Source organism: Caenorhabditis elegans, chromosome II (genome assembly GCF_000002985.6).
Source record: "Caenorhabditis elegans chromosome II".
In the NCBI taxonomy this organism is placed as follows: Eukaryota; Metazoa; Nematoda; class Chromadorea; order Rhabditida; family Rhabditidae; genus Caenorhabditis; species Caenorhabditis elegans.
In genome coordinates, this window is record NC_003280.10 from 274,207 (window position 1) to 299,896 (window position 25,690).

General features: G+C 35.4%; 10 protein-coding genes and 5 non-coding genes across 15 annotated transcripts; 6 read left to right on the forward strand and 9 right to left on the reverse strand.

Annotated features, from left to right (window-relative positions):
• Positions 1-2,219: 2,219 nt before the first annotated feature.
• B0432.8 (Deoxyribonuclease TATDN3) lies at positions 2,220-4,530 on the reverse strand. The gene is made up of 4 exons (NM_001383775.3): positions 4,329-4,530; positions 3,786-3,988; positions 3,326-3,500; positions 2,220-2,858 (listed from the first exon to the last, which is right to left on the reverse strand). Exons 1-4 carry the CDS (start codon positions 4,524-4,526, stop codon positions 2,655-2,657), a joined length of 780 nt encoding a protein of 259 aa, NP_001370338.1. The 5' UTR covers positions 4,527-4,530; the 3' UTR covers positions 2,220-2,654.
• On the reverse strand, positions 4,415-8,370 carry trul-1 (E3 ubiquitin-protein ligase trul-1). The gene is made up of 8 exons (NM_001383776.3): positions 8,092-8,370; positions 7,267-7,514; positions 7,112-7,219; positions 6,955-7,069; positions 6,228-6,407; positions 5,532-5,692; positions 4,976-5,259; positions 4,415-4,530 (listed from the first exon to the last, which is right to left on the reverse strand). Exons 1-7 carry the CDS (start codon positions 8,353-8,355, stop codon positions 4,980-4,982), a joined length of 1,356 nt encoding a protein of 451 aa, NP_001370339.1. The 5' UTR covers positions 8,356-8,370; the 3' UTR covers positions 4,415-4,530; positions 4,976-4,979.
• Positions 7,612-7,664, forward strand: B0432.18. The gene has a single exon (NR_050795.1). It is a non-coding gene; the product is annotated as an Unclassified non-coding RNA B0432.18 (non-coding RNA).
• B0432.16 lies at positions 7,612-7,664 on the reverse strand. The gene has a single exon (NR_050796.1). It is a non-coding gene; the product is annotated as an Unclassified non-coding RNA B0432.16 (non-coding RNA).
• Positions 8,371-8,375: 5 nt separating the features above from the next.
• Positions 8,376-9,488, reverse strand: B0432.9 (Metallo-beta-lactamase domain-containing protein). Its single transcript, NM_001392990.1, has 2 exons — positions 9,133-9,488; positions 8,376-8,727 (listed from the first exon to the last, which is right to left on the reverse strand). The coding sequence occupies exons 1-2, from the start codon at positions 9,475-9,477 to the stop codon at positions 8,434-8,436; spliced, it is 639 nt and encodes a 212-aa protein (NP_001379578.1). The 5' UTR covers positions 9,478-9,488; the 3' UTR covers positions 8,376-8,433.
• A 193-nt stretch (positions 9,489-9,681) lies between these two features.
• On the reverse strand, positions 9,682-11,482 carry B0432.10 (Lant_dehydr_C domain-containing protein). Its single transcript, NM_061292.7, has 6 exons — positions 11,381-11,482; positions 11,200-11,334; positions 11,072-11,158; positions 10,737-11,020; positions 10,388-10,574; positions 9,682-9,835 (listed from the first exon to the last, which is right to left on the reverse strand). The coding sequence occupies exons 1-6, from the start codon at positions 11,471-11,473 to the stop codon at positions 9,710-9,712; spliced, it is 912 nt and encodes a 303-aa protein (NP_493693.1). The 5' UTR covers positions 11,474-11,482; the 3' UTR covers positions 9,682-9,709.
• Positions 11,483-12,418: 936 nt separating this feature from the next.
• On the forward strand, positions 12,419-14,497 carry misc-1 (Mitochondrial 2-oxoglutarate/malate carrier protein). The gene is made up of 5 exons (NM_061293.7): positions 12,419-12,485; positions 12,562-12,798; positions 12,912-13,060; positions 13,673-13,989; positions 14,109-14,497. The coding sequence occupies exons 1-5, from the start codon at positions 12,427-12,429 to the stop codon at positions 14,265-14,267; spliced, it is 921 nt and encodes a 306-aa protein (NP_493694.2). The 5' UTR covers positions 12,419-12,426; the 3' UTR covers positions 14,268-14,497.
• B0432.19 lies at positions 13,453-13,518 on the reverse strand. The gene has a single exon (NR_050797.1). It is a non-coding gene; the product is annotated as an Unclassified non-coding RNA B0432.19 (non-coding RNA).
• A 235-nt stretch (positions 14,498-14,732) lies between the features above and the next one.
• Positions 14,733-16,180, forward strand: mrpl-41 (Large ribosomal subunit protein mL41; the record flags this gene model as incomplete). Its single annotated transcript, NM_061294.6, has 4 exons — positions 14,733-14,941; positions 15,557-15,664; positions 15,770-15,895; positions 16,000-16,180. The coding sequence occupies 4 exons, from the start codon at positions 14,733-14,735 to the stop codon at positions 16,097-16,099; spliced, it is 543 nt and encodes a 180-aa protein (NP_493695.1). The 3' UTR covers positions 16,100-16,180.
• Positions 15,398-15,452, reverse strand: B0432.17. Its single transcript, NR_050798.1, has one exon. It is a non-coding gene; the product is annotated as an Unclassified non-coding RNA B0432.17 (non-coding RNA).
• Positions 16,181-16,375: 195 nt separating the features above from the next.
• Positions 16,376-17,643, forward strand: djr-1.1 (Glutathione-independent glyoxalase DJR-1.1). The gene is made up of 3 exons (NM_061295.8): positions 16,376-16,534; positions 16,728-17,001; positions 17,368-17,643. Exons 1-3 carry the CDS (start codon positions 16,403-16,405, stop codon positions 17,523-17,525), a joined length of 564 nt encoding a protein of 187 aa, NP_493696.1. The 5' UTR covers positions 16,376-16,402; the 3' UTR covers positions 17,526-17,643.
• Positions 17,644-19,657: 2,014 nt separating this feature from the next.
• B0432.11 (uncharacterized protein) lies at positions 19,658-20,500 on the reverse strand. Its single transcript, NM_061296.2, has 4 exons — positions 20,297-20,500; positions 20,084-20,239; positions 19,891-20,037; positions 19,658-19,842 (listed from the first exon to the last, which is right to left on the reverse strand). Exons 1-4 carry the CDS (start codon positions 20,434-20,436, stop codon positions 19,713-19,715), a joined length of 573 nt encoding a protein of 190 aa, NP_493697.1. The 5' UTR covers positions 20,437-20,500; the 3' UTR covers positions 19,658-19,712.
• Positions 20,501-22,020: 1,520 nt separating this feature from the next.
• clec-117 (C-type lectin domain-containing protein) lies at positions 22,021-22,805 on the reverse strand. Its single transcript, NM_061297.3, has 2 exons — positions 22,591-22,805; positions 22,021-22,428 (listed from the first exon to the last, which is right to left on the reverse strand). Exons 1-2 carry the CDS (start codon positions 22,802-22,804, stop codon positions 22,085-22,087), a joined length of 558 nt encoding a protein of 185 aa, NP_493698.1. The 5' UTR covers position 22,805; the 3' UTR covers positions 22,021-22,084.
• A 62-nt stretch (positions 22,806-22,867) lies between these two features.
• On the forward strand, positions 22,868-22,888 carry 21ur-15113. Its single transcript, NR_050799.1, has one exon.
• Positions 22,889-23,183: 295 nt separating this feature from the next.
• On the forward strand, positions 23,184-25,628 carry B0432.1 (Serpentine Receptor, class T). The gene is made up of 5 exons (NM_001306571.4): positions 23,184-23,394; positions 24,640-24,833; positions 24,877-25,026; positions 25,073-25,312; positions 25,359-25,628. The coding sequence occupies exons 1-5, from the start codon at positions 23,193-23,195 to the stop codon at positions 25,527-25,529; spliced, it is 957 nt and encodes a 318-aa protein (NP_001293500.2). The 5' UTR covers positions 23,184-23,192; the 3' UTR covers positions 25,530-25,628.
• Positions 25,629-25,690: the final 62 nt, after the last annotated feature.

A 25,690-nucleotide genomic window follows, 5' to 3' on the forward strand; every position in this document is an offset into this window, starting at 1 on the left:
GGTGACAAATGTGCTCTATTGCACCGAATTGTTGGTTGGAATACGGTATTTATTGCATGTTTCAGCCGAGAATACCGGTATTCATACCATCAATTTGGATAGAAGCACACAAGCCACAAAAAATGATTTTTAGTGGCCCCGGTAGCTACAGTAATCCTTGTCTAAATTGGAAACTAGGGAAAATCAGGATTTGGAACCTTTTTGCTGGGAAAACTGCTCAAAACTATGAAAAACTAAGCTTCATTCTATTGGATTTTCAGTCATGAATACCAAAGTTCATATCATCGAACTGAATAAAATCACACAAGTAAAAATATTTAAATTCCACTGTAGCGTTCAAACTAGAGCTAAATCTTAGAATTTCTGTATGTCTAGGATTTATCTAAAATTCCAAAACCGAATTTGAATATCTACGAGATGACTAGCAAATCGGAGATTTGCTAGGCTTCGCAGTTTGGTTCGGCGTAGAGTAACTCAAGAATTTAGTTTAATGATAATTTTATAAATAACAGTTTCCACTTTTCAAATCGCACTTAACGGTTCCCCACTGTTTCTACATGTATTCGGGCAAAAATAGGCTTGACGGATCTCCAACACTTCTTCGTGTATTCGGACATGCGGCCCTCAACTCGGGTTTATTGGGCTCAGAATAGGCTTAATGGCTGTTCAATACTTTTGTGTATTCGGGCCTGCGGCCCTCAATCCGGATTACCTGACCTTTCCAAAAACAGACGTAGTTATGGAAACATACGTCTCATAGAAGGCCTCCAGCCTGCTCTGCTGGGAGTAGGGATAGAAAAGGTCTAAAGTTTCTAAGAGTAAGAGGGAGGTCTTCATCCCTGATTTTTGGGTTTGAGTGAAAAACAATAGCATTGCAGGCCTCCAGCCTGCCCTGCTGGAAGTGAGGTTTAAAGTGACCAAAATGTCCGAGAAGTGCGGTCCTCAATAGGATTAGAGAAAAAGTAAAAATCTCGAAAAATCTTTAAAATTGAACTTCCTCACGTTATTAAAATAAGAAATTAAAATTATCGAATTCATCCCCAAAAATAAAGAAAGAGAGAGTGGTAGAAAAGTTTTTCACGTTTAATCCATTCTTTTAATTTTGCAAAATTTGAATGATGGCCTACATTTTGGAAAGTTGGTCAATTTTTTTCCAAATAGTTTCAAAAAATTGGTAATTCGAAGTTCTATCTTGTGCACAAATTGGAACCAAATGCCAGAAAAACTGAAGATTTGGGACTGAAAAACATAAAACTCTTCAGTACAAAGAAAATATTCAATTTTCGCGGTCTCCAGAAACCTGCGCAAATCAGTGTTCTACCCTTCCCAAAACCAATCCTCTCAATAATGACCATGGTGGGGCAACTATTTTTGAGTCATTCGCACTTAGTGAATGCAAAAGCGCCAGCTATGAGCCAAGTTATTAAAGCTCAAAGTTTGTACATTTTTATCGGACACCCCATTACGACAACGTGCCCTTATTTTTTATTTCTGTCAAGAATGCAATTTCAGGATTTAATATAGGAAGAGGCAGAGAAGTTGAGTTAAATGGGAAGGAATAAAGGGGATTACTCAAGGACGCCTCCATCATCTTCTTCAGTTCAAAAGGGGAACAATTATCGCGCTACGTATACATCAAGAGATAGTACTGGATATAGGAGAGACTCAGACAGGAAAAGAGTGTCATTTTCCAACTTGCAAAATCGGAACACACAACTTGACATTATTATTATATGTGTTTAACTTTTTTTTTAGCTTTGAGAAACCCACTCAAAAAAGGTCAAGCGCCTTTAAAGCTGCTTGCCTCATTTTTTCGAATGTATAATAATCATAGTTATTTTAAATAACTCAGTTTTAACAGAAAATATAAGCTTTTAGACTAAAAAAATTCCAAAAAAGTCGGGTCAGAAAAAGACTACAAACTACAACTTTTGATTTAGCAGACCCAAGTTGTTTTAAAGAGATAGGATCCTCTAGACTAATTTAAGTGGAATTTTTGATAAAATTCCAAAAAAAAAATTCTGCGAATCTCGACTAATAATCTCAAAAAACTAGTGTTTTCAGGAAAATTTACAATTATTCTAAATTTTAGCTTAAAAACAACGAAAATAACATAGTATATAGAAGAAAATTTGAAGAAAGAGAAGATAAGACTTTGTGTCTTTGGACTGGAGACAACCCTTGTTGACACATGGTCAAAAGCAAACAAAAGTACCAAATACAGCCGAAATTTCATAATTTTTTCGTTTTAACAGGTTAAAACTATAAAAAATCACCGGGAATCCGAAAAAAGCATAGGAAAATTCGATAAGTCTGCAAAAAAAAAGTGAAGAAAATCTCAGAGAAAAGTGATTTTCGGGAGCTTTTAGCTTTTCCATCGAAAATTGTGTGGGGGGGGGGGTGTCAATATTTGTACAAGCAAAGAGAAGGGAGGTTCCCTACCACGAAAACAACCGTATTACATTACAAAAGGTGAGTTAGGTTAGAAGTTACGAGAGAAACATAAATAATATTATGGAAAATGTAAATAAAAGGGGGAAATTTTGAAAATTGAGATAAAAATAAAGGGTTCTCAACTCAACTGAAAATTTGAAAAAAAAAATATTTCTTTAACAAAATTTCAAATTTTTACAAATATTCTTCAAAACTAAATTTCAAAATTTGAATATCCTATTCGCATTCGTTGACGTGGCACTGATGATGTCATCAATTTCCAATTTCTTGATTTTCGCCACAATTTCCGCGGAGATTCTCAAATTGGCCGGCACATTTTTGCAGCCTTTTTCCGGTCCCAATGCTGGAGAATCGGTTTCTAGTAGAAGTTGAGAAAGTGGTATGGATTCGATGAGTTGCGTTGTCTGAAAATACATATGGGGGGTAAGCTGGGAAATTTGATTTTTTCTGAATAATTTTAAAAAAAACCGGATTTTTTAAAAATTAAAATTGCAATTTTGGAATAAAAAGATCAAGTTTTGAAACTACACAAAATAAGTTTTTCAGGGCAAAAAAGTGGAAAAAATTTCTGAATTTGTTTTGCAATTTTTTGACTCCAATTTTTTATTTGGGGAAAATTTTAGAATTTAAAAAAAATTTGAGTTATTTTCAAATTAATTTTTTTAATGGATTTTTTCCGATTTTTATCAAAAATGCATTTTTGTTAGAAAAAGCTAAAATAAAATGTTTTTCTAATAGTTTTGTCAATAATTTTAAACTCACAAGAAACAATTTTATTGGGAAATCTAAGAATTCTGAATAAAATTGATTTTTTTAATTTTCAATTTATAATTTGTTTTTTTTTGTTCTAAATTCGAAACAATTCCTCTACCTCTTCACTTTTCCCAAAAGACGGAGGTATACTGAACAAATAACCGGCTTCTAGTCCCAATTTCAGGTCTCCTGGGGTTCCATCAAACGCATGAAGGACTACTTGATCGGGTGCCACGTGGCATTCCAGAAGGATCTCAATTGTACGGCGGGCTGCACTTCGGGAATGAACATTTCTGGAAATATCTGGAATTTCAAGAATTCTTGAAAAAAACATTTTTTTTCAAAAAATTTCTGCAAATTCAAATTCATTTTTTGTAACTTTCGAGGTAATTTTTTTAAAAATACTTTTGAAATTCTCTTTAAATTTTTTTTAATGTCTCAAACATCACATCTGAAATTTCTGAGAATTTTCATACTTTTTTTTTTGAGAAATTTAAATTTTTCGATCAAATTTTTCAGCCGATTTCAAATAACAATTAATTTTCTTATTTAATTTTGAATTCTCTTCTAAATCCTACAACGGTTTCTCGAAATGCTTTGCCAAATCAATTTGCCACTTGAAAACCGTCTCCTGCTCCTCAAAATCCTCCGTGGTGAGCTTAAACTGAGAAATTGTATGATCCAAGCCACATTCTCCAACACAAATGATATCACGCTCGTGCTCGACGAAAAATTGCTCCATTTTTGAAATATGCTTCATCTTCGCACTTTTTCCGCGCTTCTGAATATGACAGATTAGTAAAATTCACAATTAATTGTGATTTATCCTAAAATTGCAATTTAACAAAAAATTATTCTAAAATTGCAATTTTAGGATAATTTCATTCAGAAAATGGCCCAAAATTAGTGAATTTGCGCTAGTTTGAACTATAAATCCAAGATGGGTCTGCTAGGCCACAAACTACAAATTTTGATTTAGCAGACCAAAGGGATTTTAATTAGAAATGGTTTGCTAGACTACAAACTACAAGTTTCGATTTAGCAGACCCAAGTGGTTTTGACCAGATTGAGTCTGCCAGGCTACAAACTACAAAAACAACTAAATTCCAAAAAAAAATCACCTGAATCGGGTGAATCCCAATTCCAGTGTACACACTCCCAGGCCACTTTTTCGAAATTCCAATTGATTTCTCAAATTGTGACTCGAATTCCGGAAAATTTATCATTTTCTGAATCCCAGTGGCGTGAGCGTGTCCTATGACGTCATCGAGGTCTTCTTTGAATTTATTGTCCACTAGGTGGCAGTGAACATCTATCATTTGGCTGAAAATGATTTAATTATTTTTTCAGAAAAAAAACATTAAAACTTTGAATTTTTGGTTGAAAATCTTTAATTTTGTAAGAAATGATAAATTCTTGAGTTAGAATTTTTCAAACTTTTTGGAAAACTTATAGAAAAATAGTCAAAGCTTCAGAAAATAAATTTTATTTTACAGAAAAATAATTATTTTAGTGATATTTTAATTTTTTTTTTACAAAAAAACGACTTTTAGAAATTTATTTAATTTTTTTCAATTTAAAATTTCGATTTTTTTTCAAATTTCGTACTAATTAGGACATAATTTAAGTAAAACATTTAATTTAAAAAATGATAGAAAATGAGCAAAAAACTCTTTTTTTTTAAACCAGAATAAATGAAAAAACCTTTTTTTTTCGAAAAATAATTTAAAATCCAATTTATTCATATCAAAAACAAGATAAAAATCACATTTTTAGTCCAAAATAACGTATTCCGTAAGATTCGACGTAGAAGATGTAGTTCTGGAGAAGAAGCTCGAGATTCGTGTGGATTTCTGCGGTTTTTGAGCAATTTCTTGACTTTTTGACTTGATTTTCAGCACATTTTCAGTTTTTGGAGCTTCTGTGGGTTTTGATGACGTTTTGGCGCTTAAATTCGGGATTTTTGGATATTTTTTTGCAGGTTGTGCAGTAGTTTTTGCAGGAATTCGATTGATTATTGATTGGGGAACGGCAATGTCAAAGTCGAATGAGCTGAAAATTTTAACGAATTAATTATGGTAAAAAAGAATTTGTCGAAAAAACTTGATTTACCAGACTGATTATTGATATTCAAAAAGGGTCTGCTACACTACAAACTACAACTTTCGATTTAGCAGACCCATGGGGTTTTGAAGAGATTTGGTCTGCTACACTCCAAACTACAAAACTTGATTTAGCAGACCCAAAAAATGAAAAAAAAATTATGAAAAAAGAGAAATAACGTCTTTAAATTTTTTTTCTTGCCGAAAAGGTCCGGAACTTACTCTTCACTGACAGGAGCCATGGCTTCCGGCAATTTTTTCTTTTTCTCTGCAATTTTCGGAGTTTTGAAATATTCATCATCCTCATCATCATCGAAATTAAATGGAAGTACTGCTTTTGAAGTTGATGGTACACTTGTCACAGGCGTTCTGTTCTCGTTTTGCTGAAAATTTCTTGTTATTCAGCCGAAAAATTGAAAATTTGGGCATAGCTTCCGCATCCCCGGTGACAAATGTGCTCTATTGCACCGAATTGTTGGTTGGAATACGGTATTTATTGCATGTTTCAGCCGAGAATACCGATGTTCATACCATCAATTTGGACAGAAACACATAAGTCACAGAAATGTATTTTTAGAGGCTTCAGTAGCTACAGCAATCTTGGGTGGAGCTATGTGATTTGGCAAATCTAAAGTGTTTTTGCAGGAAAATATTATTAAACATTTTGATTTACCACAAATTTTCAGATAAATTTTTTTAGATTTAAGCTAGATACTAACTTCTTTGTACTGCAAAATTTGTTTTCAGAAAATCAGAATAGCTGATCCCTAAGCTACAGTAATCCCAAATCAAAATCACTTTTTTTTATGGATCCCAAGTTTTTAAGCGATTTCCAAAATTATATTGGTTTTTTACTGAAGTTTTTGCTATTTTAGAGTAATTTTATTTCAAATTTCTGATGTCCCCCTCAATTTCTACCTTAAAAAACGACAATTCCCCGTCTGGGTCAATCATTTGACTCGATTCATCAAATCCCATAGATTTCCGTTTTGCAGGTGGCGGAGTTTCAGTTTCCAGTACGTCTCGAAGTCGTTTATTGTTTATTGGAGTATCCACATTGGCGCGTTCTCGGAGATCAAGAACAGTCTTTTTGAGGGTCTGAAAATTGGGAAATATTCAGGAAATATAGGGATTTTGAAATTTTTTTGAAAGGTGCATTTTTTTTCTAGCAGGTCTGAATTTTTGCCCAAAATTTCGACAAGAAAAAATTTGAAAAATTTGTCATTTTTTCAAATTTTTAAGCTAAAAAATCAGTTTTTTTTAAAAATTTAGTTAAAAAATTTTTATAAATTTTTAAAATTATTATTTTTAAATAGAAAATTGTAATTTCCGTTTTCTTTTTTTTTTTGAAAAACTTGTGTATTTTTACAAATTCTCCGAAAAATTAATTTTCAGCTAAATTTCCAAGAAATCCGGCGGAAATTCGATAATTTTTAATTTCTGAGATTTTTTTTGTCTGAAAGGGCGATTTTTCTAGAAAATCTCAAATTTTCCTGAAATTTCAAAAAAAAAAAAAAAGTTTTTGACTCGACGTTTTGCTCAGTTTTTTTGTGAAATTTTCAAAAAAAAAAAAGCCAATTTCACAATTTTGGCCAAAATTTCTCATTTTTTCACGGAATTTCTTCGTACTCTTCAATTTCTAAACCTTTTTAATCGCCGCATCCTCTTGAGCCGCCCGTTTTAACGACTGAACTTCCATCTTCAATTGCTCAATTTCCTTGGCCGCCTCTCTCCGTTTATCAGTCAAATCCTTGTTTGTGCTGGAATTTCCTTAAATTTTAATTAGCTCCCTAATTCAGTACCTTTTCATCAATTGAAAGAACTTTTCAGTATCTAAATTCCCGTTTTTTTTCAAATATTCGCCGAGTTGCTTGTCGGCTTCCGAGCTATGTACAGTAAGGATTTTGTAGCTGAAAATTTCAGATTTTTTCCGGTTTTTCCGCCAGTTTTTTCTTACAATTCACAAGTTTTAAGTCTATTTTTCGACTCTTGAAGCTCCCGTTTCAAATATGCAGTTTCTTCTGATGATATAGTCAAATGGTTGATTGTTGCCTGCAATTTCGGAATTTCCTGACGATATTTGTCCTTTTCCCGAATGATTTTCTTCTCCAACGACTTTACAGTATCCTTTAAGTTCTTATTCTCCGTGTTCAGTGTTCCCAGCTTTTCCTGCTCCACTTTCAGCGATGTCGAGAGCTTGTAGTGCTGAAAATATCAAGTTTTCGGGGCAAAAAACAGGAAAACTTGGAAAATTCGAATTTTGAAATTTAAAAAAATTTCGTCAAAGTTAAGTTTGGTTTTGAATGAATTTGGTCTGCTAGGCTACAAACTACAAATTTCGATTTAGCAGACCCAAGTGGTTCTTTCTATTAATTTTCAATTTATTTTTTTCAAGTAAATATACGATTTTTTTTGTAATTTTTCAATGAAACTGTTGAAAATTAAATGATTTTTGGTTTTTTAAACAGTAAAAAACCAGTGAATTTTACTGACTTTCCCACTTTTTTCACCGACGGGGTTTTGAAGAGATTTGATCTGCTAGGCTACAAACTACAAAACTTGATTTAACAGACCCATGTGGTTTTGAAGATATTGGGTCTGCTAGGCTACAAACTACAAATTTCGATTTAGCAGGCCCGCGTGGTTTTGAAGAAATTGTTAGGCTCGATGTTTTGAGGGTTCCGAATGAAAAAAAATTAGATTTTTCCGAGTTTTGGCTGAAAATTTCAGGTTTTTACTGAAATTTTCTCAATATTTAACTCAAAATTTATATTTTGAGCACCTCTTCCCGATAGTCAATCTCCGGTGGTTTTTCAGCTTCTCCACCCATTCGTTGTACATCAAAGAACAGCTTCTCCACAAATCCATTCTTCGGTACCGTCCGTCGGCAACTCGGACATTGCCGTTTTGTCGCGATCCACTGTGAAATGCATCCGTGGTGATAAATGTGCCCGCACACAATCGCCGATATCTTATCATTTTGTTTGAGATCCTCGAAACAAATTGAGCAGGACCCTTGCAGTGATGACGTGGGCTGTGACGTCATCCAGTGCTCCGCGGTCTGAAAAAAACATTTTATTGAGAAAAGAGCTGGAGAAAACGAAGAAAATTGAGCGAAATTTGATTACAAATGCAAAAAACGCAGCCAAAAACCGAAGAAAAGGTATAAAATCCGATCGGGGTTCTCAAAAGTCGCCCCGTGACCGGGGATGATGACGTCACCGGCTCCGAAAATGTATTCATGAGAGATCAGAAGATCCGATGGATTTTCCAGTAATTCCAGCGGATCGAAATTCTTCAAATCCTGGAAATCTTCTATCAAATCTCCAGAGTATACCACGATTTTCTTGGAATTTCCGATCTTTCCGGAAACAATCGCTATGGTGTCAGAAGCTGTGTGCCCGGAGAGGTTTTGGAGCTGGAAATGGAAGGTTTTCATAGGAAAATTGAAAATTTGGGAATAGCTTCCGCATCCCTGGTGACAAATGTGCTCTATTGCACAAATTGTTGATTGGAATACGGTATTTATTGCATGTTTCAGCCGAGAATACCGACATTCCAGCCATCAATATGGATAGAAGCACATAAGTCACAGAAATTGATTTTTAGAGGCTTCAGTAGCTACAGTGACCTTTGGTGGAGAAATGAGATTTGAAAAATCTGCTATTTAAAGCGTTTTTGCTGGAAAATATGTAGAAAAATTTAATTTTTTACAAAAAAAAATTGCTTAAACCGAAGAAACTTCTGATTTTCAACGATAAAAAACTTTCAGATTCAAAAACCGAAAATGTATCAGTAATTTCTAGAATTTTAGTGCATTTACCTCCAAATTATCGGAAATCCTATACGGCCACCCAGGTATAACACTATATTTCGCCTTCCCCCCGCACTTTCTTCCAACATCCCAATCCATAATCACAGAGGCTTCCTGGAAGAGCCCCAGATTCGCACAATGGTCTAAATGACCATGAGTCACCACTACATGGGTTACTGTAGATGGTGCCACGTGGAGTTCTTGTAGTTTTTGCACAATTTCAAGACCATTCCACGGGTCACCTGCGTCGATGAGGGTTACTGTAGTTGTGTCTATGATTAGACCTACAGTACCCGTCGGGCCAAGTTCGTGGTCATTCGGACGGCCCTGAATGATGACGTGGCACTCGGCCATTTGGGGAAAAGCTGGAAATAAGCCGGATTTTTTGAGCTAAAATGAAACAAAAAAAATCGGAAAAAGTCCAAAACTAGGAGAAAAAAGTTTTAAAATTTGCTGAAAATAAATTGCTGAAAATAAATCTGGAATTCGTGGAAAAATCAGAAAACAAAGGTAAAATACTGATAAAAACAGACTTTTTCCAGGGCAAAAATACGAGAAAAGCTTCAAAAATTTATTAAAAACTCGATTATCCAATACAAATATTCTCGTCGGACATCATAACCATTTGCATCAGGTTTTTGTGGATCATATCGTACGGATTTGAGGCATTTCCCGATTTTGCAGCATAATTTGACAGGTAGAGGCGTTGTATCTGAAGAAAAATTAATGTATTTGAGGAATTTCACTGAGAAATTGGGCAATTATAGAGGAAAAACGGCTTGAAAATGAGTTTTTTTGTCGAAAAATCGCACAAATTTAGATTTTTTTAGGTGAAAAATGAGCATGTAAAATTTATGAGAAAAGTGATTTTTTTGTCGGAAAATTCAATTTTTTGAGTTTTGAAGAGATGTGGTCTGCTAGACTACAGACTACAAAATTTTGATTTAGCAGACCCAAAGCAATTCTGTTGTTATGGGTCTGCTAGACTACAAACTATAAAATTGGATTTAGCAGACCCAAGTGGTTCTTTCTATTAATTTTCAATTTGTTTTTTTATGTAAATATACGATTTTTTTGTAAATTTTTAATGAAAATTTTGAAAATTTAATGATTTTTCGGTTTTTTAAACAGTAATTTGCCGAAAAGCCAGGGAATTTTACTGGTTTTCATATAAACATTGACTAATTGTGACTTTTTTCTATTGGAAATATTGCAATTTTGTAGTTTTTCACAATTTTTTTCTGTATTTTTTTGGAATTTTTACCCTGCAAAGTATGTTCCACGGCGTCAAAAGATACTTCCGCTGAACTTGAACATAAAGTTGGCTCATTCTATATTGTAGAGCCAACAGAATCTTTTCATCCCAATTCATGAGCTTCGTTTCTGACAAGTTTTCCTCAATTACACGCATCAATTTGTGCATTCGGTACGTTTGAGCCAATTGGATTAGTCTGCAAAATTGGAGAATTCAACAATTTTTGAAGAAAAAAACTTGAAAAATTGGAATTTTTAGATGGAAATTGAACAAATTTGGGAGAAAAATTTTTTTTCGCGATTCCAATGTTTTTTGTACCAATTTTTTAAGTTTTCCTCCGGTTTACGGCCATTTTTACCTATGAAAACTGTGTCTAATGACAACAATATCATCATATTTCGCCGTAGCCTCCATCAAAACTTCAATCATTCGATTTTCCATTGTTTCGTTGGCTAAACTAAGCTGTTGAACATTCTCCACAGTCTGCCATTTTTTGAATAAATCTCCGCCGATTTGCCCGAGTTTTGCGAGATTTACGTAGAAGATTCGACCGTCTTTTAGCTGATTTTCAAAATTTTGAACCACAAATTGCCGGGAGCCTGAAGGTTTTGAGAGATCCAACTCGCATAGCATTTTTCGGATCTGAAATTGTGAAAATTTAAAGTTTTTCGTGAAAAACCGAATTTTCCGTACCCTTGCCGCAATTATCAGCCTTCCAGTCTTTTCCTTGACACGCATATGGGCGAAAAAGCAGTCATTTTTCAAAAGTACAGAGAAAACCTGAAAAAATATTTATTTTAAATTTTTAAAGAATTTTTCACCTCTCTTCTCCGTGTTCCGCATCTGAAAATGATATCCGCAACGAATGGCCGGTCCAAAAACTCTTCCGGGCGAAAATAGACGTGAAGCAGCCATCCCGATGATGATTGTGATTTTTCATCTTCGAGATAGTCTTTCTGACAAAATTTATCAGTTTAAAATTATTAAAACTCGCTTAAATACCTGCACAACACATTTTCCGCCGATGAAATCCGTGATAAACTCGAAATTCGGGGATTCTAACCGGTCGGAGAGCAAGTTTACCCATATATCCATAATTTTCAGCTGTAAAGTTTATTTTTCAATTAAAAAAAGAGTTTTCCAAACGGAAAAAAGAAAATTCAATTAAAAACAAATAATTTTCTGAAATCTGTTTTCAAAAAATTGCAAAACGCGCCAAGGCACGAGATATGCGCCAGCGAATGGCATTGGCGCATTTATCGTTTTTGCGCTTATTTATTTGATTTTTTATTTTCTAGAGCAAAAAAACCTTTTAAACAATCAAATTTTTCAATTTTCCAAAATTTTCAGCGTTAAATCTGAAAATTTCAGCTAAATTTCGTCTAAAACTCGCAGGTTTTCATTGAATTACCTATAAAATCTATAATTCTCGAGGGATTTTCATGAATTTTCAGGTTTCAAAGTTTTCTCCGGAGAGCGGCAGTAGTTTTTTTTTCCGATTTTTGGAATAAATTAAGTTATAAATATGCTTGTAACTGAAGTAAACACATTGTTGTTTAAAAAATTGAAAAGAAAGCAAGAGCATACCTTAAAATTGTGGATTTCAACTGTTTTTTCTCAAAATTCGCCTGAATTTCACTGAAAATAGCCCGATTCTCCGCCAATTTTCACCCTAAAACACCATCGAACACACGCTTTAATCACATGTTACTTTTCTCTCTCTCTCTTATCACTCTTTCCACGAAAAGTTCTCTCCAAAGAACGCGCAAAAAGCGTTCAACCACACATTCTCTGTTGATTTTCACCAATTTTTCTCGTTTTTCAGTGAGTTTACATTGTAAAATGTTGCTCTTTGCACATTTTTCTCACTGAAATCTGTGAAAATTCACTTTTTCCTTGAGTTTTAATGAGAAATTCTGCGTCTCTCCCTATTTTCCTGTTGATAAGATCCGTTTAGTAACATTTTGACCTTGTTTTTGTGGTTCTCCGGGCGAAAATATCGATTTTTACCCAATTTCTGTTGATAATTGTGCCGTTTTCAGGAAAAAATGTCCAACGAAGGAGGAGTGCCAAATGTCGTGAAATTCGCGTTCGGAGGAACCGCTGGGTGGGTTTTCGGAATATTTTCAGTTTAAAATCTTTAAATTGTCTTGAAATCGTCAAAAAATATTCAATTTTTGCAGAATGGGAGCGACTTTAGTGGTACAACCACTAGATTTAGTGAAAAATCGAATGCAATTGTCTGGAACAACAGGAAAAAAGGAATATCGTTCATCAATGCACGCGTTGACATCAATTATGAAGAACGAAGGAGTTTTTGCCGTTTATAATGGACTTTCTGCCGGACTTTTGCGTCAAGCAACGTATACAACCACGAGATTGGGAACTTATGCATTTTTATTGGAGAGATTCACTGAAAAGTACGGGAAAACACACTTTACAGCTAAAAAATAGCAGAAAATTGACTAAAAAGCGCGAAAAATGTTCCTTTTTCTTTGAAAAATTCAATTTTTCTTTAAAAAATTTTTTTTAGAGACAAGCCCCTATCATTTGGAATGAAAGCTGTTCTTGGAATGACAGCTGGTGGTATTGGATCATTTGTTGGAACACCTGCTGAAATTGCACTTATTCGAATGACTGGAGATGGACGGCTTCCTGTTGAACAGCGTCGTAATTATACAGGTAAAAATGAGCTTGAAATTCGTTCAAAATTGTATTAAAACAGTAAAAATTACTTTAAAAAGTGGAAAATCATTGATTTTCATTTGAAAATTTCATTTGAAATTTAATTTTCGTCACAAGAAACTTAAAATTACCGTTTTTACAATAATGTCTCATTTTTATCGAAAATTTCTTACAAAAAATACCGGATTTCGTCAAAAATCTTAATTTTTATTTGATGAGTTTGGGTCTGCTAGGCTGCAAACTACAAATTTCGATTTAGCAGACCAAAGTGGTTTTGAAGAGATTTGGTCTGCTAGACTACAAACTACAAATTTCGATTTAGCAGACCAATGTATTTTGATGAGATATGGTCTGCTAGACTACAAACTGCAAATTTCGATTTAGCAGACCAATGTATTTTGATGAGATATGGTCTGCTAGACTACAAACTACAAATTTCGAATTAGCAGACCAATGTGATTTTGAAGAGATTTGGTCTGCTAAGCTACAATCTACGATTTCCGATTTAACAGACCCAAGTTTTAAAAATCGCATTTTGTTGGAAATTGTTGGAAATTCCAAATTTTTCATTTCAAAAATTGAAATTTTAATAAAAATTTCTCATTCCAGGAGTCGTCAATGCCCTTACCCGTATTACAAAAGAAGAAGGTGTCCTAACTCTTTGGCGTGGATGTACACCTACAGTACTCCGAGCAATGGTCGTAAATGCCGCCCAACTTGCCACATATTCCCAGGCGAAACAGGCACTTTTGGCTTCTGGAAAGGTTCAAGATGGCATTTTCTGCCACTTTTTGGCATCAATGATCAGTGGATTGGCAACTACAATTGCATCGATGCCTGTCGATATTGCAAAAACGAGAATTCAATCAATGAAAGTTATTGATGGAAAACCGGAATATAAGAATGCTTTTGATGTTTGGGGAAAGGTAAATTTAACTTTTAAAAAAATGTAAAAATTCGAAAATCTAATTTTCCCGTTTTTGCTAAAAAGTAGGTTTTCACTCGGATATCCCCAAATTTTAAACCAAAAATTTAAATTTTCCAGGTCATCAAAAACGAAGGAATCTTCGCCCTCTGGAAGGGCTTTACCCCATATTACATGCGTCTTGGACCCCATACCGTGCTCACTTTCATCATTTTGGAACAAATGAATGCCGCCTACTTCCAATATGTGCTCAAGCGAGATGTGACCAGTGCCTTGTAGAATCGATTTTTCAGCTATTTTTCGACCAAAAAATCACAGTTTTATTATTTTTTTTGAACATAATTTTATGCTATTTAGGTTGTGTTGTGTACACTTTTCAGATTTTAAATTTTGGCCAGAAATTTTGTTTTAGCCAGGAAAATTCAGTATTTTTTCTTCAGTTTTTCGTGTTCATACCAATTTTTTCTTGTATTTTTTTCTGCATATAAATGCAATTTTTAATGATTTTCAAAACGTTTGTTCTCTGTTTTTTTTTTTGGTTTTTTCCCGCTTCTTATATTTTTTAAAATTCTATTTTCAGGTATTGCAGGCAGGGCTATTTCAGCCAAAAATCCATTTTTTCTCGATATTTTCATTTTTAATTTTGAAAAATCCAGATTACCATTCAAAAATCGACTTTTTTCTTAATTTCCATATTTTTAAGCAAACAATCGAAAATTTCAATTAAAAAATCCAATTTTTCAGATGAAACTGGTGCTCGTAAGCACTCGTGGAGTCCGTTCACTCAATTCAACCAATTTTCCGGCTCCATGGCCATTTGTGAAGAAAGGAGCATTTGGACAAAGGAAAATCGGTCCAATGAACTACGAAAAATTCAAATGGCCCGGACAGAATCGCGAATTTCCAGAACTTTCTCCGAAATTTCAGAAATTGAATCCAAAAGAGTTGCATAGGTGTGAAATTTTGTAATTTTTTTCAATATTAACCCCAAACGTTTTAAGACTTTTAAATTTCTCATCCAGACCACTTGGGTCTGCTAAATCGAAAATTGTAGTTTGTAGTCTAGCAGACCAAATTTCTTCAAAACAAAATGGGTCTGCTAAACGACAACTTGTAGTTTGTAGTGTAGCAGACCCAAAGTTTTCAATTTTCGCAATAAAAATTAGAAAATGATGAATTTTTCAATTTTTCAGTAGGAAAATGAATTTTTTTCAAATAGAAATTAGCAAAAATTCAAGTGTTTTGCAATTTTTGTGTTTTAAGACAAAAGTGCGTATTTTCATATTAAATCCTGAAAAAATCGGAACTTTCGGGGAAAATTGATCTAATATCAAATTTTTGAGTGAATTAACATTGTATTCCAAAAAAAAAAAGAATCAAAAATCTAAATTTTAAGCTGAAAACAGGCAATTTTTATATTGGTCTGCTAAATCGAAATGTGTAGTTTGTAGTCTAGCAGACCAAATTTCTTCAATATCACTCGGGTCTGCTAAATCGGTATTTGTAGTTTGTAGTCTAGTTTGTAGCAGGCCCATCCTCGATTATTTTCTAAAATTTTAATTTTCCAGGTACACCGGAGTCCAGGCGGACGGATTTCACGACGAAAAGACTGGAGAGTTTGTACCGGTGAAAGAGATGCGATCAGAGCTTGTTGTACCGAATTTGGATGGTTTCAAGTACGATTTAAGGGATTTTCAAATGAAAAATTCACGAAATATGGGTAAAACCCATGAAAATTGACTTTTTTTTTTGAATTTTCAAGTTCAGTTTCAAGTTTTCAGACTTCGGCCCTACGTCTCCTACCGTACAGATGTTCAAATCGAAAAGCGACGAGTTGCGTATGAGAAGAAAGTTTTGGAAAAAGGATCCGAACGATTGGCTGATTTACATACTGTTGAGGATGAGAGGTAAAACTAAAAATTTCTGATTTTTTTTATTTGAAATTACCTGAAAAAAAGCAGTTTTGTAGATTTTTTGCCCAAAAAATTGAAAAAAAAATTAAATTTTCCAGATGGCCACCACCGAAAATGTCAGCTGAAACATTGTTCGAATTGGCGTACGGCGACACTGTCCGAAGTGCATACAAGGAGGGAAAATATGGAAATAAATAATGTTAAATCGATTTTTTTTTCATAGATTTTTCATATTTTATAGCGATTTTTCTGTTATATTTTTTGTTTTTGTTGAAAAAAAAATTTCCCTTTTTTTTCTGTATTTTTTCCTCAAAATTCGAGTTGTTTCCCCTTTTTTATATTTAAAATTTTCAGATTTGAAGTCAAAAACCAAGAAATTGACTAATCTCCTAAACATAAACTTAAAAAAAAACGTCAAAAACCAAAAAATTTTAATTTTTAAAACTTACTTTTGAGTTTTTTTCCCTTTTTCAGAATTTTTCAACTGAGCAACTTTGAAAAATGGCTCAAAAATCGGCTTTAATCATATTGGCGGCCGAAGGAGCTGAGGAAATGGAGGTCATTATCACTGGAGATGTACTTGCTCGTGGTGAAATTCGTGTGGTTTATGCCGGATTAGATGGAGCCGAACCGGTACGGGAATTAGCAGAAAATTGTAAAAAATCTAGAATTTAAAAAATTAAAAATTCCGAAATCCCAAAAAAAAAAATCAATAATTGAGGTATTTTAACCCCAAAATATGTTTAAATTTGAGAAAAATTCAGAAATTTCAAATAATTTTTCTTTTCGAAACCAGTCAAAAATCATAAATATTCACATTTTCCAGGTAAAATGTGCTCGCGGAGCCCACATCGTGCCAGACGTCAAACTCGAAGACGTGGAAACCGAAAAATTCGATATTGTGATTCTTCCAGGCGGCCAACCGGGCAGCAACACGTTGGCTGAAAGCCTACTTGTCCGCGATGTTCTCAAGAGCCAAGTAGAGTCTGGTGGGCTGATTGGAGCAATTTGTGCAGCTCCAATTGCACTCTTGAGCCATGGAGTCAAGGCAGAACTTGTGACAAGTCATCCAAGTGTTAAGGAGAAACTCGAGAAAGGAGGTACAGCTGGTTTTGCACTTTTTTTGGTGAAAAGTCGCTAAAAATCGAACAATTTCATAGGGGAGCCTTAACTATTCATTAAAAAAATCTACATTAGGCAAAACTAGCGAATTTTTCACTTGCAACGTGGCCTGGAAAAAACTCGGCCACCGAATTTTCCGCGGCCACTTAGTGAGATCCTATAACTTTCATGACTTATGTGTTTCTATCCAAATTGATGGTATGAATATCGGTATTCTCGGCTGAAACATGCAATAAATACCGTATTCCAACCAACAATTCGGTGGAATAGAGCACATTTGTCACTGGGGATGCGGAAGCTATGCCCAAATTTTCATTTCTCCCCGAAAAACTTGTGATTTCCAGGCTACAAGTACTCGGAGGATCGTGTTGTTGTCAGTGGCAAAATCATCACCTCTCGTGGACCCGGAACTGCCTTCGAATTTGCGCTGAAAATTGTGGAGCTGCTTGAGGGAAAGGACAAGGCCACCAGCCTTATTGCTCCGATGCTCCTGAAGCTCTAATTCTTCCCGTTTTTTTTTCGCTGAATTTCCTCTTGGTTTATTGTATATTCGTCACAATTTCACGTTTTTCCCACACCTATAAATTATACATTTCTTTTTTAAATAAAAAATCTAGAAAGCTCCGAGAAAACTACAAATTTGTTTATCCAATGACAGCAGTCACCCGAGTAACGAGGACATACTCTGATGAGCTTAATCAACAGAGCGCGCGCGCGAGCAACTTAAAATGACTTCCGCGGTTATTTCCCTCACGAAACTTTGATTTTTCCTTTTTTCTCATTTTTCTTGCGAATTTATATTATTTCCTAAACTTAAGTGTAAGACGTGTAAGCCTAAGCCTATCCTAAACATAAGCCTAACAAAGTAAGCCTTAGCCTAGCCTAAGCCACAGCCTGAACCTAAGCCAAAGCCAATGCTTAAGGCCAAGTCTAGCCTATTCCTAAACCTAAGCCTAAGCGTAAGCCTAGCCTAAGCCAAAGCTGAAGCCTAAGTCTATCCAAAATATAAGCCTAAGCGTGAGCCTAGCCTAAACCTAAGCCTAAGCATAACCCTAAGCCTAAGCCTAAGCCTAGCCTAAGACTAGCCTAAAACTAAGCATAGCCTAAACATAAGCCTGAGTCTAAGCCTAAGTCTAATCCTAAACCAAAGCCTAAGCCTAAGTCTAGTCCTAAACCAAAGCCAAAGCCTAGCTAGTGAATCAAGTCCTGAACCAGAGAACTAACTAAGCCTTGAGCCCCCAGAAGCCCGGAGTTACCTCCAGTGCCGAAATTGACCGTCTTGGACTCTCTATTTTCAGATCCTGACGCATTCTGACCTTGATAATCGGCTTCTGACTCTCTTTTGTGGTCTTTTTTTCCAATTTTCAGAAAAAGCGATGATTTTTTTCCGGATTCTGTCACGTCAGAGATGTTGCAAGTCCGAGAAACATGACATTTTTTGTATTTTTGATTGTTCTGATTTTGATTTTTTGAATTTCCACACGAAAAGTGGTTGATTGAATGCCAGAAGATATCAGGATTTTTTGTTTAAAGAATCATCATACTTCCGTCTTTGACAAATCTTCGATACAATTTATCGTAATTGTGCTTGGCCATTACGGTTCATTTTCTATCATTTAAAATATCCTAGTAGGCCCAAAAAGGCTTGATCTACGTAGATCTACAAAAAATGCGGGAGTTTAGACGCAGAGTTCTCAACTGATTTCGCATAGTTAAGAACGTGCTGACGTCACATTTTTTTTGGGGCGAACAATTCCCACATTTTTTGTAGATTTTTTGTAAACATTTTTTGTAAACAGTGATCGGACAGCCTGACACCACGTGCTCTACCGTTAAGGTTACCTCCACCGACATCTTGCCTGTGCATGTATACATTTCTTTTATTCACTAAACCCTGTTTTTTTTTAAATTTTATAATAGGAACCGTAAGTTAAGAATTTCTGACTGAGATAAAAAAGAACTGCAAGATTTCAAGAGAAAAATGGTTTAGTTTATTCAAACTGAACTTTATCCTCCAGAAAAAACCTGATCACTTTAATTTTCTTCAATTAGCATTGATCTCAAGAACTGAGCTCGATTATTGTCGAAAACAAAGCGAGATGTTACATTATTTTATAAATTCATTTTGTGCGATCATTGTTGATTTCTCTGGAGGTATAAAGATCAGTTCAAACTCGGAAGATGGTTGAAACTATAGATAGTTACCGTTGAATAAATTTTCTTCGCACACACTCATGCCTAGGGAAATAAGTGCTTAAATGACCTGATGTCAGAATAAAACTTTTCAATAAATTTTGGACAATTTTGCACAATCTTCATATCCGAGTAAACTAAAGCACTGTCGCATGCTTGAAGCCTCTTATTACATACAACTGAAATTTTTTCACCCTCTAAGCCTAACTATCTATGTAGTTCTTGCTCAGTGTTTCCCCATATCAATAACCGATTCATTTTTCTGCTAATAGATATATGCAATTTTATGTGGCGCGCTCCTGTTCAATTTCTGTCGTCATAACTCTTGGGATTTGCAGTGTGGGTCTGTATATCTTGTGACGTCTAATCATTTTCTTGCCGGTACATTTATTTCTGACATGGTACGAAATTCACCCCTATTACAAGTTTTTTAGAACAAAAGACAACTGAGATACTTCATTTCCAACTAACATAATCCAGTTCCCATTAAATCGATCTATTTCTGCTCAGTCGGGGTCAACGTTGATTTGACCAGCTTATCCGCAAACTGAACCGTCTTCCCATCGGGCTTCTCATTAACTTTCTGATCTTCTTTAGCTGTCAATTTGGATTCTCCTTCGCCAGATCTAAAATAATTCACAAGTTATGAATGAAATTGAAAACAAAAAACCAACCTTGCAGCCTTTCCTAATTCCATTTCGATAACTTGAGTATGCTGAGAATCCGTTTCGGTTTTTTTTGGTTTCTTTCCTTTCTTGCTTCCTTTCCTTGATTTCCAAGCTTTTTTCCTTCCACGAAGCCATTTAACAGAGTTAACAGGCCTGAAAAAAATAATTTCAGGTAATGTAAATTGTAACAAAAGCTTACCCCGTTCCACTTTTATCACTCTCCGGTTCTTTGACTGGCTCCTTCGGCGGCTCTAGTTTTCCCATCAAACTATCCTTTGCAATTGTAGTTGCTTCAGTTGGAGCTGGAGCTGGAGCTGGAGCTGGAATTGAGGTCGACGTCGCTGACTTTTTTGTACTGTAAAAACATTTCTTACTTGTGGAAAATATCATGCAAATTAAAATAAAAACCAACCGAGAACCTGCATTCTTCGTTTTTGCTTCTCCACGCTTATGACTGCATAATATCAACACTCCAGAGATAATTGGTATAATGAGTGCCAGTGATTTGAGAAGTATAAGATGAATATCAAAATTATTCCAATTTGAGAGCATTGTTGGAAATGTCACCAAATTGTGGAATTTGAAGATTGAAAAATAAATTGGAAAATTTTTTAAATAATCTATCAGAGATTAATTGAAGATAAGAAATATTTATGATGTATTCCACGTTTCACAAAAAATTGAATTTTAAATATGATTCCACGTTATAGTAATTGTGATTTTTATTTTAAAAAAATCATAATTGCACAGAAACATTAGGGAACTTTATTAGGATTAGGTACATTTATTAGGAAATATTAGGACAGTAGAGTCGAAAAAAACTACCAACTTGTGGTGCATAATGTATAAACATCCATTTCTGATTTAAAATACTATTTGTTGACAAAAATTTTAAGCAAATAATTTTCCTCCTTCGACAGGCTTAAACTAAAACTTGAAAAAACTTGAAAATCCCTCGGGAATCATTTTTTCTATTTAAATTTACTTTTTTTTTTTTTGAAATAAAATTTCCAATTTTACACGTTGTGTCAGAGTGTCTCATTTCGGCTTGCTCTACGTAGTTCTACAAAAAATGCGGGAGTTGAGACGCAGAGTTTTCAACTGATAATCGCATGGTTAAGAACATGCTGACGTCACATTTTTTGAGCGAAAAATTCCCGCTTTTTTTGTAGATCAAACAGTGATGGGGCAGCCTGGCACCACGTGTTTTCACATGAATTTGCGTCTTGGCTCTTCCTACATTTGCTTTTTTATCATATTGCTACTTATATATTCTTCTTTAACTGGCTATTATTCATCTACCTGTTAAACTTTTCCCAATCATCGATAATGTTTCCAGCCAGTTCCTGGTAAATAGGCATCAAAAATCATATCACCTCTATTTTAAGATTTCCCTCCTTGTTTCTAACTTTACACGCAGTCTTTTGTAGTACCATAAAAAATATGAGATATATCTAGTTTGACTCAGTCACACAAAGAAGTATCAGTTTTCTTTGATATGCACTTTAATGACATTTTCCACATGACAACTAGGTAAGTGTACTTGATAAGTGCAATTAATGACAATATATAAGTATTCTCTAGTTGCTATAGATTATGTGCGGGGGATCAGGAAGAACTTTGGAATCTTCCTATTACAGTGCACTTCATTGTAGTGTTCCAGGGACAAGCCTAACCTTTTATTGAAGATATCATGTAAATACCAAGGGCCGTGCCATTTTCACAGGCCGTCTAGGTTTGCATGCAGAGTAACAGGATGGGTTCCGTAGAGGAGACGACAGTACATACTTGGCTATTGGCTAGCTTAAGTACTAAAGTTCTGATCGATATTTACACTGACCTGTTCATATTCAAGACAAAAATCCTATATTTGCATTTCACTCAATCCAACTATAAATGGAGCCTCCACAGCGCCAAAAAATCAACTACAAATTCTTGGGTCGCAGCTGAAACTAGAGGCAATTTCGGCCACCGCCGTTCGACAATTGTAAGATTTTGTATAACTTGATTCTCAAAAGAGTCATGCCGCATATCTGAATGATCCAGACACCTAGGTCTCTTGTTCGACTTGCAGGAAAATCTCTAAAGAATATAACTTCCGTGTCTAACTCATTAACCACGACAAACAATTGTTACTAGACTTCAAAACATATTCATTTTATCATAGAAAATATCATCTTCATCATCAGTTCCCATATCTCTACCATTCGTGAAGTTCCGTACAGAAGAACTTTCGCGGAACATCACAACCAATATCATCCAAGAATCCCGGATCATTCGGAGTTGTCCAATCCCGGTCTCCATGCACAAACGATAGACACTGCTGAGGCATATTGAAAGGGATATGCGATGGTCCAGGGATCTTCCACCAATCCGGATCAATGGTTTCCGCCACGTTATCCAACCATTGAACCACGTTGCTCAATGAGCAAGTGGCATTGAGTCCGTGATCCTTGTCGTAGTTGCGCATTCCGTAGCATTCTCCTTTCCGTTGACCGCCGAGCCAGTATTGTTCGTTACTTTCACCGGCTTCGTTTGCGAGGTCTGAACATAATTTCCGATTAGTCTTAAGTGTTCACAAAACTAATTGTAAGATAAAACTCCTTAATCCGAAAGATCATAAATTCATTATTTTGTCTGCAAATCCCAATAAGCCTACAATTTTCTTGCAAACCATATCATAGTCACGCAGCTCAAAAGCCTCACCTATCAACTTCTGAGCCTCTTCTCTAGATGTGATCCCCGCCAGATGAGCTCCATTCTGCTCACAGTGTTTTTTGGCTCTCGGGAAGTTCATCTTCAGGTGATATAACTTGTGGAAAGCCACAATTCCATTGGATCTCAAATACGTGGCAACACCGGCTGGAGCCGTGGATCCCGTCGAGATCCAGAGCAGGAGAGGGAGCAAGGCTTTCAACATATTTTTGAAAATAATTACTTTTTTAGGTTTTTTTTTTGAATTGTCATTCTTCACGTGACGTGTTCACGGAATTGCACGGAATTTATCAAATTAAAATTTTCATCCGGGTTTTACTTTTTCCCAGACACCGAATATCCGATGTATTTTTCAGAGATATCCAGTTTAAGCTTTTAGTTTCTTTTGATTCATTAAAATACCCAAGAACCTCATCTATATCACCCAATTATTCATCCACAACTGATAAATGCCGCGGCTCATTACGAGACCACGCCCCTTTGGAGCAACGCCCCTTTATTCGTTTTCTGAAGCTCTCTGCTAGATTATTCAGCAGCTACCATTCTTACTTTTTTCATCATCAATTTCAATACAAACATATTCCAGAAAAGTCATGTCAGCCGAACCTGCAGCAGCTCCAACCAATTCTTCACTTCCAACTGAACCTTATATGGATTTTCAAGCAATGATGATTCCGGGATTTTGCTTGGAAATTCTTGGAACTGTGTTTTACGCTGCTGTGCTTCATGTCGTACGAAAAATCATCAAGACTGACTGGCAGTGTGCTCCGTTTTACCGGATCTTCTATTACATCGGTGGGTTGGGAGATTCTTTGCCATGTTTGATTAGAATTTTGTTAGAGATGGTTCTTATGCTGGTCGTAAAGTTTTAAGATCCTCCAATTGGCGTCGTCAATGTATCTTATTGTTAGACTTAGACTTAGAAAATTTCCAAAGATTATCAAGAGTTTGATGGGGTTCCAATTTTTTTGTGTAGAGTCATCTTTACACGCGATGTCAGACATTTCTTTGGGCAAAATAATCCCGCTTTTTTGTAGATCAAACCGTAATGGGACAGTCGTGGCTTTATCGAAATCTTCATTTTGTTTTCTATTTCCGTATAACAACCTGTGATCTTCTTCCTTGTTCATTTGTTGTTGATCTTCTGGTTTTCACCCCGCAACCGTTTCTAGCTTCAGCTTCCCAAAAAAGCTATTTCCTAGTTCAAGTATTCAATATTATAATCTCCATTTTTGTGATAAACACGTATCCAATTCTGTGACTACTGTCTCTAGGGGACCCTTGGTAACTAGAGTTTGTGTCGACAGCCGAGTCGCACGGTTTTTCATAGACAAGTGTTTAGTAAACGTTGATATTTTCGAGGTTGATGTTGGATGTTAGTTGGAAGCAAAATCTGATGTTTGAGAGAATTTTGGAGAGTGGGGGATGCGATGAGTCAATGGGGTCCCTGTAGAGTTGAGTTTCTTCAGGTAGTTTTCTGTAGGGAAGTGGTGATCAGTCAAGTGACATTAAAGATGAATAAACCTACAAAATTACATTTTACTTTATAAAAAATAGGAGATTCGTGTCAGAAGCAGGAGGTATTTCCGGCAGTCACTCTCTTTTCTTGATCTTCTGAAACATCGGGATACAAAGTGATATCTGACTTTTTAAATAATGTTTCAAAGATACATAGTGATCTGTGTTAGGTGTTGCAAAAGTCAATGACGTCATGCATGATTTTTCCGAGGCTCCGGAGAAAAGGAATGAAGTTTTTGGGATTCTATGAAAGTCATTTGATCATCGGCATACAAAGTCTGATACCTGAATTTCTAAATAATGTTTAATGAATGTGTGAAATTACGGAATCATTCGTATCAGATGATGCTAAATTTGGATCCAGAATCTTGTAAAAGTCAGGCAGATACGACAAATGTGTGTCGTTTAGTTGTTTTGAACATTTTTTATAAAAAAGGAAACGCTTTCAACTGGCTCACAGATTATCAATATGATTAAATTACCGATCTTAAATCTTTATCTAAAATTTCAAATCCCTTCCAGGAATCGCCGATGTTCTCCACTGCATCTGTCTCTTCTGGATGACATTTCAAAAGTATGTCATCCATGGGGACATTCTCGGTTATGTGACTCGTATGGCAAGCATCGGAACCTGTGTCCTCTACCTACTGAACATCGCTGGTGGTGCTATTATGGCAGTCAATAGATACTTTGCAACCTTCATCACGTTCCATAACGTATGTTGAAGATCTGAAGTTCATACAATTTCAAAACTTTCAGTCATTCTCCAAAAGAAACATTAAATTAATCTTGTCATTGTCCACTGTTGGAGCTGCAGTCTGCTCAATCCCCTCAATGGTTTGCCACAGAGTTTGGAGTTGGGATGGAAGTGCATGGAAATATTCAACTGAACCTGCTTACATGGGAATTGTAAGTGTTGCAAGATTTTTTTTCTAAAAATGTGTGGAGTTTCCAGATCCAAAGATATATCATCATTGCCTGGCTTATAATTTTCCTAACTATCACCTACGTCTACATTTTCATGACAAGTTTCCGAATCCGAGAGTTTCCAAGAAATGAGCGATACCACAAAAATGATCATACCCTGCTCTACTTCATCATCATCCACTCCTTTTTCCAATTCTGGATGCTTATGTACGAGCTCTTCGAGGCATTCACTATCACCTGGGGAATCATCATATTCATGCATGAATGGGTAACCTAAGTCTGCTCGCAGCCCCCTTACAAACTTTTTTTTCCAGTTCTTCGTCGTCTTCTACATGCTAACCGTCTCCAATGCAATCTTCATCTTCCTCTTCACACCACGTGTCCGCCGTGATCTCTCGAATTTCATGTGCCAAGTAATGGAAATTTCCATTCGAAACGGCACCTCTAACACCATCCCGGTGCTCAATGTGTCCGCAAAGTATTGAAAGGATTTTGATGTTATAATTTCTGTGAAATTCTATTTATTTGATCGTTTATTTATTTAAGTTACAACATTAATAATAATAAAGCATACAATCCAAAAACCAAGAATGACGATTCCTGCAAGCAAATGGAAAGCACCTCTAGATGTTTTGCAACTGCCTAC